The 15,279-nt window shown below is 40.0% G+C and overlaps 2 protein-coding genes across 2 annotated transcripts in view; one reads left to right on the top strand and one right to left on the bottom strand.

Annotated features, from left to right (window-relative positions):
• Positions 1-5,869, top strand: part of tmem266 (transmembrane protein 266) — a 45,954-nt gene extending 40,085 nt beyond the window's left edge. The window contains exons 11-13 of the mRNA XM_088996115.1: positions 1,169-1,361; positions 3,206-3,268; positions 3,341-5,869. Coding sequence (XP_088852241.1) covers positions 1,169-1,361; positions 3,206-3,268; positions 3,341-3,951 — 867 coding nt within the window. The 3' untranslated portion in view covers positions 3,952-5,869. The remainder of the gene's footprint in view (positions 1-1,168; positions 1,362-3,205; positions 3,269-3,340) is intronic.
• Positions 5,870-6,014: 145 nt separating this feature from the next.
• etfa (electron transfer flavoprotein subunit alpha) lies at positions 6,015-15,069 on the bottom strand. Its single transcript, XM_088996122.1, has 12 exons — positions 14,914-15,069; positions 14,092-14,241; positions 13,940-14,021; positions 13,789-13,871; positions 12,800-12,899; positions 12,582-12,692; positions 12,364-12,465; positions 10,682-10,750; positions 10,518-10,600; positions 8,703-8,768; positions 8,543-8,623; positions 6,015-6,313 (listed from the first exon to the last, which is right to left on the bottom strand). Exons 1-12 carry the CDS (start codon positions 14,950-14,952, stop codon positions 6,278-6,280), a joined length of 1,002 nt encoding a protein of 333 aa, XP_088852248.1. The 5' UTR covers positions 14,953-15,069; the 3' UTR covers positions 6,015-6,277.
• Positions 15,070-15,279: the final 210 nt, after the last annotated feature.

Below are 15,279 nucleotides of genomic sequence, written 5' to 3'. Positions count from 1 at the left end.
CCATTTTATTTTTGCCTAGCTTGATAGGCTGGATGGATCCCCCCCCCCCCCCCCCGCCCCCGCCCGCGCCTTCTTTTGTCGCGTTTTATTCAGCGTCCGTGGAATAATCGGACTCACGCCTTTTGTTGTAATAAAATCTCTGCCAGCACCTACGGGACTCAAAGTGGGTGCAGATGACATCGAGGAGCTTGTTGCTGACCATAATGAGGTCATCAACACAGAGAATTTGATTTGCCTTCAAGAGCACAAGTAGAAGCAGGCCATTCAACAGTTGATGTGCAGGCTTTTATTGAACAGTTCCATCCAGAAAAAGCTATGAGAATCATCAACATGATGAATGATAATGTGATGCCTCAGTTTCGTAAGATCTTACAGGTCAGAAAGCAACAGGTGTCAATTAAGAGCCATCAACGACCATCACAAATGTAAATAAAGTGACTTTATCATACATTGAAGTGTATTTCTGTCATTACAATACAATAGGACATTTATTATACATAGAATAAGGTATATTGTGTGTAGTTTTAAGGCTTATTTAGTTGAAAATTATATTTTATGGAGACCTGGGAACGGGTTATTCTCATTTTAATGGTTTCCTATGGGGGAAAAAAATTGGGATACACACTTTTCACCTTACACATTCTGTCTGGGAAACAAGTTTGTAAAACAAGGTCTCACTGTATTTGTATTCTATTTTTTTCATTCGAGATGAAACCAAAAATGTTCACGATTTTCCTCCCGTTGTCCAAGCCATTCAAAGTGTTCCAACTTTCAAACTGTTCAGACAACATTTCATATCATTCAATAATGTTCAATCCCGTTCCGTATCATTCCATTGTAATCCCTGATTCCAAAGCATTCACTTTGCGATTTTTTTCATTTGGCATTTCAGCATTGACATGCAATTTCCACAGATATTATCAGGTAAATAAAGTCAGATTTGTGTTTCAATTAATGTTATATGATGAAGAAATTAATAAAAAAATATGATTCATATGGACTTTTAAAATGCTTTATGATAAGCATCCATCTTTTTTCAATGCGACCTTTTTCCTCATTCAGATTACGGATGAGCTGGAGCCTCTCCCAAAGCTACAGCTGAGAACAAGACGTAATGAATGTACGGCATTTTATTCTCGTTTTTAAGAATCTTTAAATCTCCCTTCAGTTTGAAATCCGGCAGCTGAGGGCCCACCTGGCCCAGCAGGACCTGGATCTGGTGGCAGAGCGGGAAGCAGCCATGCAGATCCACCATATGTGGGGTAAACCGAGCAGCAGTTTCCATGAATTGGACGGCCTCGCCCCTGGGGTCTCCGATCATCACAGGCCAGCCAAAGTCCGAGAGGCTGGAGGGCCCCCAGGTAAAACGGACTAGAATAGGTGCCTCTTTTGTACCGGCAAGCTATCAGACAGCTTAAAGGACAACCGACACCATTTTTTTGTTTCCTAACTGACATCAGAAAAACGTTTTATAGCATCTAAAATACCCAAAACACACAGGCTGATATTTTTAGTCAAATGCAAAACACCAATAAAAATGAGTTCAGGTATCCCAAAACTACGTCAAAATGACCTCGGAGATGCCGAATTTCAGAAGGTCCCGCCCCCTTGTTCGTGACGTCACGCCAGGACATCTTGTCGAGCTCTAGAATCAAAACAATGGCTTCAGATTCGGAGAAGATGCTTTCTTGCTACTCATCCAGTTATGAACAGGATTCAAATAGTTCTGAAGTGGAAAGCATAAATGTCTGCAATCGAATAAAGATGTCCTCCCGTATCAATTCGAGCCGTCAGGACTCCAATGTAGCGTCCCATTTCTGGGACGCTACATGGGACGTTGGAAATGGGCTGATTTGTCTGCTGGAAATTTGTGCCAACTAGTATCAAATAGTAGTCTTGGTGCAACACAACGATTCATCATCGTGTTATGTATTCCTTCTAATTGCGCCATCAACACAGATCAACACGAAGTTTTCAGACCAAACAAAGTACCCAAAATGCACATGCAGTACCGAGATGGACTGTAAAGCTCAATAGTGACGGTTCATAAATTAAGGGTTACACCTCACATACAGAGAGAGCCTTTAGCTTTATCCAAGTTATAAATCATAGCAATACATTTAGGCTTTGTGCTTTGCTTAACTGCACCTCCTCCTTATGCACTCTTGCGTTATTGATCGCATGGGGATGACCTCTCAACACGTATGACATGTTGCACTTTTGACACCGCAGAGATATGAGAATCTTCTCAAGACACTCCAAGAAATGAAAAAAAAATGTTTTGGAATACAGCGATACCTCAGCTCACGAACTCAATTGGTTCCCTGAAAGTGTGTGTAAGGCGAAAAGTTTGTCTTCCAAACATTTATTTCCCAACCATTAAAATGTCAATAATCAGTTCCCAGGTCCGAATAATACATAATTTTCTACTAAGTAAGCCTTAAAAAGACACAAAAATGTACCTTATTTTATGTATAATAAATGTACTATAGTATTGTAATTAAATAAACGGTACTGTATAATAAAGTTCATTTATTTACCTTTGTGATGGTAGTTGATGGCTTGATGGAATTAAGTGGAGGTAGGGAGGGAGTTAATGTTTGGAAGGAGAGTCACCTCTTCTATTGCCTAAGACCATTGCTTTCACAACACAGAAACACCCTTAGCCGGACATGCACCCTTAATAGCCTCCTTGTTCTTAAGGATGGTAGCAATGGTAGACGTAGCGTACTGGGACGCCAAGTCACACAAACGCACACCTTGTTCGTGTTTTTCAATGATCTTCTTCTGCTCGATCATAATTTTCTGTAATGTCTTCTTAGGCTTAACACTAGCCTGTGGTGAGGTCTTTTTTTGGTCCCATAATAGCAAAAGTGAATATGGTCTGAATATGGTCAAAAATGTCTATCAAACACAAACCACGTCCGCACTCAAAGAAAGAGGCTGAAGAACTTGGACCCGTGGTTTGGTTCCTCTGCCAAAAACTAGTCCGTCATCCACCGTGGCGCTGTTCGACCGTGTGGTTTGGTTCGTCTGTCTAAAACTAGTTCGTCAGCAGAGACTATATGCTCGCGAATTTAATGTTCTGGAGGCAAAAGGTTCGTGAGCTGAACGTTCGTCAGCGGAGGTTTTACTGGAGTTTTTGGTGTTATCTGAAAGACCGACTGAATTCTGAGGAGTCACTGGTATCATCCACTGTTTTCAGATCAACACGGCCAAGACGACATGAACAACTACATCAGTCAGTATTATAGCGAGCCAAGCAGCGGTGAGCATCCGCGTCATCCTGTTAACTTCGCCGTCGATCAGTCCGTATCGATCATTGTGGCGTTTCTTCTAGACATGGGCGTTCCCGACCCGGCTGCTCGCGTCATCACCACAGCGGCTATCGACGTCCACCTCCCGAACAACCCCAGCCATTTTCCTCCGTCTCTGGTGAGCTCCGACGGACTGTCCGACAGTCGACTGCGACGTGCCAACAGTTCGGCCAGCGACGCCTCGACCGCGACGACTTCGCGCATCAGCAGGACGCCGAGATCGGCGGCCGACTGCAGCTCCACCGTGCGCGAGGCCTCTACGTCCACCGACTACAGTGACCAGCTCTGCTACCCGCCGCCCTACAGTAGCCCCCTAGCACTGGCCCCTCAGCCCAGGGGGAGTCCCAGTGCCGTGATGCAAGAGTTGCTCTCCTCTTTGTCCGAAGACTCCTGTTTGAGCCAAAAGGGTCTGGACCCCGTCAACCTCAAACCACCCAGCCCCACCGGTTCTTCCAAAAACAGCCCGGAACTGGAGAACAGGGTGAACATCTACAACAAGAGGAACCAGGAGAGCCGGCTCGGCTCACACGCCAAAGCGCTTATTCAGCTGCAGAGATCTGAAGCTTTCCTGGAGGAGAAATACAGAATGATGGAGGCGGTCGATGCGCCCGTCCATCATCTCTCTGGGACATAAGGTGGTTGAAGAGTGCAGAAACATGGACCTAAATCAATCCAGTCCATCGTCTGTCTGGGACAGGACATCATTGGGAGAGAACAGGAACAAGATCCTTACTTGACGCTCCAAGTCAGCGTCTGTCAGTGACCTAAAGTGGTGGACAAGAACGCGAACCTCAACAGACTCTTGAATCCATCACCTGTCTGAGAGATAAAGTGTCGGGGATGTAACATGGTAGCATGAAGCAGGAACAGGGACCTCAAATGATGTTTGAATTCATTGTCTTATTGAGACATAAAACAGAGCTAGAAGAGGAACCTCAATTGATATCCTAAACCACAATCTCTCCGAGACATAACATAGTGGCACAGAGGAGGAACATCAAAAGATGTTTGAATTCATCATCTGTCTGAGACACAACGCATAGGGAGCCTGGATTGACATCTCAAGCTGGTATCCGTCGAAGGCATTAACTATCCAAAAAGAGCTGGAACAGGAAGCTGAAAAGATGCTTAAATCCATAATCTGTTAACGACATATGGTGATGGAATCCATCAGGAAGAGGAACACTCAGAGATACTGCTGCCAATCATATTTCTGGGACATAGCATGATAGCAAGTGCAGGAACACGAACGTCAAAGTCACTGATTTCATTCATCATCTATCTGAGACATAAGACGGAGCCATAACATGGACCTTGATTGATATCCCAAAGCCATCATCTGTCCAAGACATAACATAGTGGCACAGAGCAGGAACATCAAAAGATGCCTGTCTGAGAATGAAAAGTGCTGGAACAGGATTGATTCATCATCTGTCTGTGGCACAAAACGCAGCCAGAACAAGTTCTCGATTGATATCCCAAACAGACAATTGGCCAAAAGAGTTGGAACCGGAACCCCAAGAGGCTTGAATCCATCATCTGTCTGAGACATACGTTGGTGAAAAAGAGCAATACAGTAATAGGAACATCATAGATGTTACTGTTAACCATGTTTGCCAAATACCGTAACATGATAGACGAGAGCAGGAACAGGAACCTGAAATATTGCTCAAATCCACGCAGTCCGAAACATTTCGTGGCGTAGTGCAGAATTTGGAAGCTGCATAGATGCTTCAAAGTATCATATCTGAGACGTGTTGGTGGAAGAAGGCAGGAACATGTTATTTTAATAATAATAATAAAGATCAGATGCTCCAAACCATAATGTTTTCGACATAAGGTCATGGAAGAGACCTGGAACATTCATAAATAACACCAAAACAGAATATCTCAAAAACACAAAAGAAGCTGAATGCATGAAGAGGAAGATCAATCAGTGCCACAAATCATTCACAGTTTGAGACAGGAACAGGAACAAGAACTTCAATGTATGCTCCAGTCTATCATCAATATGGGCCCTCATAGAGTATGAGAGCAGGAACAGTAAAATGTTTCTATCGGTTATCGGTGAAAGATGTAGGTTGTTGGAAGAGTACAGGAACAGGTACAGTATGTGATAGATAACGCAAAGCGCAAGTTTCACTTGCGTTTGTCATGCTGGAGGTCACGTTTCAGGAAATGACTCTCAAGACACTTTGCAAGAAACTTGAGCAGGAACAGGACACATTCCATGCTGAACGGACTTGGAACCCTTGCAAGCATGTCAGTTTTATTTTTTAAAAAGGGTTGATGAAATTACTGCAAGGCTACAAGTGGAATCATGTGCTGAGATAAAGCAGTTTCTAATCTTTGTCTTTCTACTTTAGCTATGTTTGTAAACTAAAATTCCATTCATGGAGTTTGAAAAAAAACTTTTTTGCAATTAAGCCGAGTTCATCTTGGGCAGTCCTGAAATTTTAATATGTGTATTGATGATATCAAGGTCAAAGGTGATTGTATGACTGACTGGCTTTTAATGCTCATGAAGGTGTGTAAATATTTGCAAACGGGAGGAATTGTGTGCGTCTATTCCAAATTGCTCATCGCATGTACCTTCTACAATATCGCACATTGACTTTATTGTACAGGCAACGGATGTTTTTTTTTATCTCGGTCAACCAGGCAGGCCGACCAATAAAGGGAAAAATAACACTCGAGTGAATGGTCAGTTGTCATTTTTAATATATCCCAAAATGGCAACTCCTGTAGCTCAGCAGGAACATTTCCCAGAAACACCCGAGACACTATCCCAGTACATGGATTTGCAGCTAGTCGTTATTTGAGGGACAGTTTGTGTAGATATAAAAAATGCTGTCACTGATCTAAGGAAATTCAGAGCAAGCCGATGTGCATCATGTCCTCTTGCTTGGTGGTTCAAGACGACAGTTGCCACATGATAATGTTCAACGCTCGCTTCATCCTCACTTGCTCAACGCTTCGGTCATCTCAGGAACAGCCTGGGGAATGAGACGGGAGGTCAGGTTTGACTTTGATACTCATTCAGTGTCATTCCCGAATTTATTCTTTTTTTTTTTCTGGGGTGCCGATAAAGCGCTGGCCAGACTTCTGGCAATGTTTTTTCCCTTTCGACAAGGGGGCAGCATTTCCTTTTTTTTTCCTTGTTAGCGCTTTGTTCCAGCTTCAGCTGTTGTTAAAGTGCAAAATAAACCACAATTGCATTGTATTTTGGACAGCCACCCTCATTTCAAGCTCCTATAACTCCAGACCCATATTATTTAGGAATTAACTCTTTTTTTTCTGATGAAAGAAGAGAGTCTAAGGTTAGTTGAAAGTTAAAATTAGTTGAAGTTCAACTAATTCTCAAGGACAGTCATGTGAAAGTTAAATCTTGTCAAAATATTTTTTTATAAATTTTTATATTGATTTGTAATCAGATGATTTATTAATTAACTCATTCACTGCCAGATGATGTGCAAAAATGTGTCCACTCCTGTGCTAGAGTTTTTGTCATTGTCACTCGAATTCCAGGACCCACAGAAAATTGAAGTTTAGGACTACATAAACATTCAATGCAGCGTAAGAAACCTTAGAATCTACTTTCATCAGAAAAAAAGAGTTAATTCCTAAATGATATGGGTCTGGAGTTATATGACCTTGAAATGAGGGTGGCTGTCAAAAATACAATGCAATAAATGCATATTGGTTTCTATAGCGCTTTAACAATAGCTGAAGCTGGAACAAAGTGCTAACATGGAAAAAAAGGGAAAATGATGCCCCCTTGTGGAAGGGAAAAACATTGCCAGAGGTCTGGCCAGCGCTTTATCGGCACCCAAGCAAGGAAAAAAAACTAATTTGGTAATGCCGCTCTACGTCATATTTTTATATGCCATTTGTTAATGGCAGTGAATGAGTTAACAGAATCACATTCTGCCTGATATCGGAGTAAGTTTTAAGAAAAAAAATCAAGAATTCAAATTGTTCTTCAGTGACTTCAGGACAGAGTTCAGCCTTAGTATCAATTGTCCTTTGAGGGGGGGGGGGGCAACGAAAGGAGGCCATCCATTTTAATCAGCTATCTGATCAGTAAGCGGGAAACTGATCTGACGTCGCAGGTCACAAGTCCACTGCCACTCACAATTCTTACTAATCACATTCATGGGGGACTTTCGTCAAGACGCCGGCACACTTTAACGCAGTGGTCCTCAACCTTTTTTGCGGCACGGACCGGTTTAATGTCACACAATATTTTCACGGACTGGCAGATAAATACAACAAAATAAGATCATTTTGCTAGCTTTCAGTGGGCTAATTTTAGTGGTATGTATCACGTGACCTAGACAAGTGTTTTGTCACGTGTCAAGAGTAAGTCAGAGACGGATGTAATCTGGTAATTTTTCATTTTATGTCAATTATTTTGGGGACCTCTGCTTTAAAGGACAACCGATACCATTTTTTTGTTAATACCCAAAACACGCAGGCTGATATTTTTAGTCAAATGCAAAACACCAATAAAAATGAGTTAAAGTGTCCCAAAACTACTTCAAAATGACTCCGGAAACTGCGTGTTTCAGAAGGCCCCGTCCCCTTGTTCGTGACGTCACGCCAGCATGTCTTCGCCTTGCTCTAGAATCAAAACAACGGCTTCAGATTCGTAGAAGATGCTTTCTTGTTCCTCATCCAGTTATGAATATGATTCAAATAGTTCTGAAGAGGAAAGCATAAATGTTTGCAATCGATTAAAGAAGTCCATCCGTGTCATTTTGAGGCGTCTGGACTGCAATGTAGCGTCTCAGAAAAGGCACAAGATGGCGCCTAAGCTCCGTTGGAAATGGGCTGATTTGTCTGCTGGGAATTTGTGTCAACTAGTATCAAATAGTAGTCTTGGTGCAATACACAACGATTCACCATCGTGTTACTTATGTGTTTTCCTTCTAATTTTGCCATCAACACGAAGTTTTCAGACCAAACAAAGTACCCAAAATGCATTGTGTGTCGCTTTCTCGGTCAGGGACATTCCAGACGTGACGTCATGTCAAGCATCGTCATCAACTCGAAAACAAGACTTCCAGAATATTAAGCACGAGTCTTAAAATGCAAAATATAGCTATATGCGGTGGAATCTTTGTAAAATACGCTCAGTAGAAGTCATTTGAAGTGATTTTACAAATTATGGACACACCTTTTAAGTGACACCCGCAGAACATTTAACAAAGTGCAAAGCTCACCTTGAAGAGATCTGCAACCAGGCCGTAGTCCGACACCTGGAAAATGGGAGCCTCTGGATCCTTGTTGATGGCCACAATAGTCTTCAAAGGTATTCAAACAAACTCTTGAGTCTTTAAATGGCACATCCATCATTTCCATTGGACTATTCATGAAATGTACCTTGCTGTCTTTCATTCCAGCCAAATGTTGAATCGCTCCAGAGATGCCCACGGCGATGTAGAGCTCCTGCGAACGCCAACATAAACGTGCTTTAGAAACAGGAAGAGGCGCACCTGCCATCGCATGATCTCTTGTCTCAGGTTCATGCAATTTCAGAATGAATATTTCAGTGCACAATCTCGATCGCGGCTCACTCTCTATGTGTGTCTTTTTTTTGTAAGCAGCGGGTCAAAGAAACAGTCCAGACCTCACTACTCATAACCAAAGTGGATGAATTGACCCTCGACGAACGCTAACTGTGCCATTAGCAGGATTTAATGTGTGGATAATCATCACGAGAGAACCTGACCGAAGCGTCGAATGGATCATTAACCTTTCACAGAAGGACAGCGATGACGCTAAAGTGCAGTGGAACGCGATAGGGTGAAGATGACAACAAATAATTTGGAGACACGTGTTAGACAGTGTGATATTAAGTCCTTCACTGCCAGATGATGTGCAAAAATGTCCACCCAATGCCAGGTTTTTTTTTGTCATTGTCACTTGAATTGCAGGATCCACAGAATATTGAGTTTTAGGACTACAGTGATACCTCGGTTTACGAACCATTCAGTTTATGAACGTTACATTTATGAAAAAAATACCTTGGCATACGAACTTTTTTCGTACGCGGAGCTGCCTCAATGAGTGATGTATCATTCGCGAACGAGCCCGATGGCAGCCATCTGTTTTTATCCTCTATGCCCCGCCCCCAGTCTTCGGTTAAAGCCACGTGATTGGTCAAGAACGCAGCAGCGAGGGGAGGTGGTTTAAACATCAAAGAGCAGGCAGACGACAGTGCGAGTTACAACTTTGATAGTTCAAAGGCAGAGGGTAGACTGCAAGGTTAAAATATCCCACCAATCAGGCTCCACAAACAACCCGCACAAGCCATCTGTACACTTGATGCAAAAAGCTATCAACAAAGCTAAACAGAACACAATTGATGAGGAAAAAGGCAAAATGATCGCAGAGAAAGCACCTCCAAGGGATCATTCCTCAAGATGGTGAAAGAAGAAGGCTGAGTTCCTTATCAAGTGTTTAATGCTGATGAAACCGGCCACTCCATTCCATCAAGCTATCAACGACCGTCACAAAGGTAAATAAAACAACTTTATTATACAGTACAGTTTATTTCTTTAATTATAATACCATAGCACATTTATTATACATAAAATAAGGTATATTTTGTGTAGTTTCAAGGCTTACAAATTAGAAACTATAGAATTATGTTTATGAGGACCTGGGAACGGATTATTCTCATTTTAATGGTTTCCTATGGGAAATTATTTTTTGGGATACACACTTTTCACCTTAAACACTGTCTGGGAACCAATTAAGTTCGTAAGACAAGGTATCACTGTACATCAACATTCAGTACAGCATTAGAAATCTTAGATTTTCCTTCTCTCATCAGAAAAAAAGAGTTAATTCCTAAATTGTATTGGTCTGGAGTTATACGAGCTTGAAAACTCCAGACCCATAAAACTTAGGAATTAACGCTTTTTTTCTGATGAAAGAAGAGAGTTGAAGGTTTCTATCACAGTATTTAATGTTTATGAAGTCCTGCAATTTGAGTGACAATGACAAAAACCCTGGCACTCGAGTGGACACATTTTCGCACATGGTCTGGCAATCAAGGAGTTAACTGATGACTGATTTGACATCCACTGTCATATTTTTTGGGGATGCACCGATACCGCAATTTTTCAGACCAAGTATCAATAGTTCAGGTATGTCAATATGAAGCCAGGCTTGCTTGATACCACAACTTACCGGTGCTACAATCTTGCCTGTTTGTCCAACTTGCATATCATTAGGAACATAGCCAGCATCCACCGCAGCTCGAGAAGCACCAACTAAAAAAAAAAAAAAAAGTACATATTATTCAAACCGAGTAACAATGACATCATAAAATTTGCATTGGAGCAACATCAAACCTGCTGCGTTCATTTTGTCCGCGAGGTCATAGAGTAATTTAAAGTTTTCTCCACTCTTCAAGCCTCTTCCTGTAAAAAAATAAAAAATAATACATGAAAACCAAATGATGAATTTGAATGATTTAACTATATAAGAAGTGTAATTAAATAAGCACTGTCTCCATTTTTATATCCAAATACAGGTACTGTCCGACTTACGACCGGCTCGACTTGCGACCACCGTACTTACAACCACAGACCCTATTTTTTTATTTTAATTCTACGCCTGGCACTGCAACGCGTACGACAATTTTGGCCAGCCAGCATCTCCCTCTCGCACAGCAATTTTTTTTCAGGCATTATTTTTGTATATATGTATTTACATATTTTGCATTTTTGCACTTTTTTTACATGTTTAATTTTGTATTTGTACCTTCGGTATATTTTGGCTGAATAATAATGCCGTATTCTATAAGTGTTTTCTTTAACCCACCATATAAAATCTAAATATAAAATATACATTAATATTATGAAATATAAAATGATAAAAAATGACACTAAAATGTATAACATTTATAAATACACTGTAAACAGTTTGGTATATACTGTCATAAAAATGTATAATATAAAATATAAAATGATAAAAATGAAACTAAAAGGTATACAAATTGTAAATAAACTGGAAGTTTGGTATGTACAGTAATAAAAATTCATAATAAAAATATAAAAGGATAATATTGACACTAAAAGGTACAAAATTTAGAAATAAACTGTACAGTTTGGTATGTACAGTAATAAAAATTTATAATAAAAATATAAAATGACAATATTGACACTAAAAGGTATACAAATTGTAAATAAACTGGAAGTTTGGTATGTACAGTAATAAAAATTCATAATAAAAATATAAAAGGATAATATTGACACTAAAAGGTACAAAATTTAGAAATAAACTGTACAGTTTGGTATGTACAGTAATAAAAATTTATAATAAAAATATAAAATGACAATATTGACACTAAAAGGTATCAAATTTAGAAATAAACTGTACAGTTTTGTATATAGTCATAAAAATTTATAATATAACATGAAAAAATGACACTAAAAGGTATACATATTTTAAATAAACTGTAAGTTTGGTATATACAGTAATAAAAAAATATAATATAAAATGGTAAAAATGACACTAAAAGGTATAAAATATTAAATAAATGGAAAGTTTGGTATATACAGTCAAAACATTTATACAATATAAAATGCTAAAAATGACACTAAAAGGTATAAAAATGTTAAATAAACTGTAGGATTGGTATATACAGTAATAAAAATGGGTAATATAAAATATAAAAGAATAAAAATGACACTAAAAGGTATACAAATTGTAAATAAACAGTAATAACAATTGATAATATAAAATAGAAAATTATAAAAAAAAAACACTAAAAGATATACAATTTATAAATAAACTGTAAACAGTTTGGTATATAATAGTATTTTAGAGAAAAAGTTGCTGAAAAATAACAGTTGACATTGTGTACTATTATCGTGTTTATGTCGGCCATTTTGAATGGATTACAACTTACAACCATTTTGACTTACGACCGGTTGGTCGGAACGGAACCTGGTCCTAAGTCAGTTTGTTGTGACCTGTAGTGCGGTTTGTTGTGAGTCATAAAACAAAACAAAACACAATTCCTACCTACCTCCTGACACCACAACTTTTGCACTGGTCAACTCAGGACGATCACTTTTCGTCAGATTCTGTTCCAGCCACTCAGAAATTCCCACGGCAGAAGCGGAAGTCACTGCAGGTTAAACGAAAACAGCATCATACACGCTATACACTACAACATTAGGTACACATATAATCCAGTCCAACATTCAAAATTGATGAACAATGCCAATTTTGTATTTTTTTTACCATTTTCTGTTGCAGCACTTCCTCCCTCTGTGGGCGCCGCCTCAAACGACGTCCCTCTTACGGTGAACACCTTTACGGGCTCGCTACACTTTACCGTGCTAAGAGCATTTCCTGGTTACATCGCATACGGATAGCATTAGTGATAGGAAAATCGCAAGGGGTACATTTTGAAATCATTTTTTTGGGGGGCATGCAGTCTAAAAATACGAATCGTTTACCAGCGTAGATGGCTCTGACAAACGTATCTGGGGATTTGATTTCAATAATATCGGAGATTGGAGCCACGTCCAATTTTGCAGCCACTCTTGGTAGCAAGTTCTGCAAAAATCGACAAATTGACAAAGAATTAGAAAAGGGGGAGAATATTAACAACTCACTAAAAATTCAAATTTTCTGACTCAAAAATAGAGTGAAAAAAACTTCAAGGACAACCGACACCATTTTTTTTTTTGTTTCCTAACTGACATCAGAAAAACGTTTTATGGCATCTAAAATACCCAAAACATTCCGGCTAATATTTTTAGTCAAATGCAAAACACCAATAAGAATGAGTTAAAGTGTCCCAAAACTACTTCAAAAAGACCTCGGAGATGCCGAGTTTCAGAAGGTGCCGCCCCCTTGTTCGTGACGTCACGCCAGGACGTCTTGCCTTGCTCTAGAATCAAAACAATGGCTTCAGATTCGGAGAATATGCTTTCTTGTTACAGAAATAGTTCTGAAGAGGAAAGCATAAATGTTTGCAATCGATGAAAGAAGTCCGTCAGGACACCAATGTAGCATCCCCAAAAATGCACAAGATGGCGCCCAAGCTCCATTAGAAATGGGCTGATTTGTCTGCTGGGAATTTGTGTCAACTAGTATCAAATAGTAGACTTGGTGCAACACACAACGATTCACCATTGCGTTATTAATGTGTTTTCCTTCTAATTTCGCCATCAACACGGATCAAAATGAAGTTTTCAGAACAAAAAAAGTACCCAAAATGCATTGTGTGTCGCTTTCTTGGTCAGGGGCGTTCCAGACGTTACGTCATGAATCATCAGCGTATCTTAAAACGTAAAATATAGCTATATGCGGTGGAATCTTTATAAAATACACTCAGTAGAAGTCATTTGAAGTGATTTTACAAATTATGGACACAACTTGTCGGGAGGCGTCGGTTGTCCTTTAAATTGAACGTGTCTGCGCAGGTTATCTTAAGTGTTACCTTTCCAAAGGCAGATGCACCGGCACATATGTGGGTGAAGTTGAACTGCTTTTGTGTGGCCAAGATGAGTGGCGTGAGCTCCTCTGGAGGGCAAAGACCAAATGTGAATAAATGTATTCAAATAAATGACAACGCTGGCAATGTCCTGTACCTGGTAGAGCTCCTTTACAAGAGTCATTTTGAACCACCAAAACTTTCTTCACACCTTGTACTTTACTAATTTCCTCTACAACCTGAAAAAAAAATACAATATAGTGTATCCAGACCGCATTTTATTTGTTTTTATGTGTGTTTTAAGCACACCTTTGCACAGTTTGTTCCCGCCACAAGACAAGCCACCTCTCCACCAAGTTTACTGGCAGCACCGATAGCGTTCAGTGTAATCGGCGTCAACTTGTCATTGTTATGTTCCGCAACCACCAAAGTGCTCTGAAATCTTTGCAGCAAGGCAGACTGTTGGGGAAGAAGAAAAAAACAAAATGTCAATATGACGAGCAACTTCAATCGTTATGCTAAAAGTGATCATTTTCTACTTGTTATATTTTACAACTCTTGCACGGTGGCCCTTGCTATGCAAACCTTTTTTTTAAATTGAGCATAATATGAAATATGAACACGTACTACGGTGGTCTGTAGTTGTGAAACAACACCGAGTTGTTCATTCACCTTCAAGGTAACGCCAGCCTCATTTGGACCCAGCCAGACATTACTAGTCGAGAAAATAGCATCCAAGCAGATTGCTTACACAACTGTCTCAATTAAGAGCAATTGTGTATCCTATGTTTAACCTTGTAAGACGTAATTTTGCAGAACATCGTTTAATAAATGCCAAATATTTCCAAGCCAATGACAAAACACAGAAGTTTCATAACCACCGTGTAACGATGCTAACACTTAGCATTAACAATGAGCACCCAATCAAATCATAATGAAATCTTATATCGCTTATGTTTTGTCCGTCAAGCGCATATGTGCGTTTAAACTCATTGTGGACGACGACTTTTGAAGAATAGAGCAGCTACAGCAGGTAAACAGGTGAGATAGCGAGCGTTTGGAACGTATCGCAAATAGCAGGAGAACAATTCAGTAATATTCTTAGTTAGTTAGTAGATGTAAAGCTCTTACCAAGCGTGTCACGTTCGTTTTGGTAAAAACTCTGTTCATGGTGAACTGCAATCGGGTCAGGACGGTTTTCTTGCACTGACGCAGACAGCAAAGACAGTGCCTAAGGTCAGCTGGCGTGCTTGAAAAAAACTCTCGCGAGATCTAACGAAAAGCTTGGGTCGCACCGCCGACGAAAGTCTCGGGAGAGTGATTGAGAGAGAGAAAGACAGAGAGAGAGAGAGAGAGAGAGAGAGAGAGAGAGAGAGAGAGAGAGAGAGAGAGAGAGAGAGAGAGAGAGAGAGAGAGAGAGAGAGAGAGAGAGAGAGAGAGAGAGAGAGAGAGAGAGAGAGAGAGAGAGAGAGAGAGAGAGAGATCGATAGCTAAATA

The sequence above is a fragment of the Hippocampus bargibanti genome, linkage group LG05 (assembly GCF_051943395.1).
Source record: "Hippocampus bargibanti isolate YZ-2025 linkage group LG05, ASM5194339v1, whole genome shotgun sequence".
Classification (NCBI taxonomy): Eukaryota; Metazoa; Chordata; class Actinopteri; order Syngnathiformes; family Syngnathidae; genus Hippocampus; species Hippocampus bargibanti.
Note: the sequence above shows the minus strand (reverse complement) of the source record. Positions and strands in the feature narration are given on the sequence as shown.

Excerpts from the sequence above, each read along its gene's own strand:
- etfa (XM_088996122.1), bottom strand. The coding sequence starts at position 14,952 with ATGAACAGAGTTTTTACCAAAACGAACGTGACACGCTTG. Across the intron at positions 12,693-12,799 it reads TGTCAGAGCCATCTACGCTG|GAAATGCTCTTAGCACGGTA; the intron begins GTAAACGATTCG and ends CGATGTAACCAG. Across the intron at positions 10,601-10,681 it reads GGACAAAATGAACGCAGCAG|TTGGTGCTTCTCGAGCTGCG; the intron begins GTTTGATGTTGC and ends TTTTTTTTTTAG.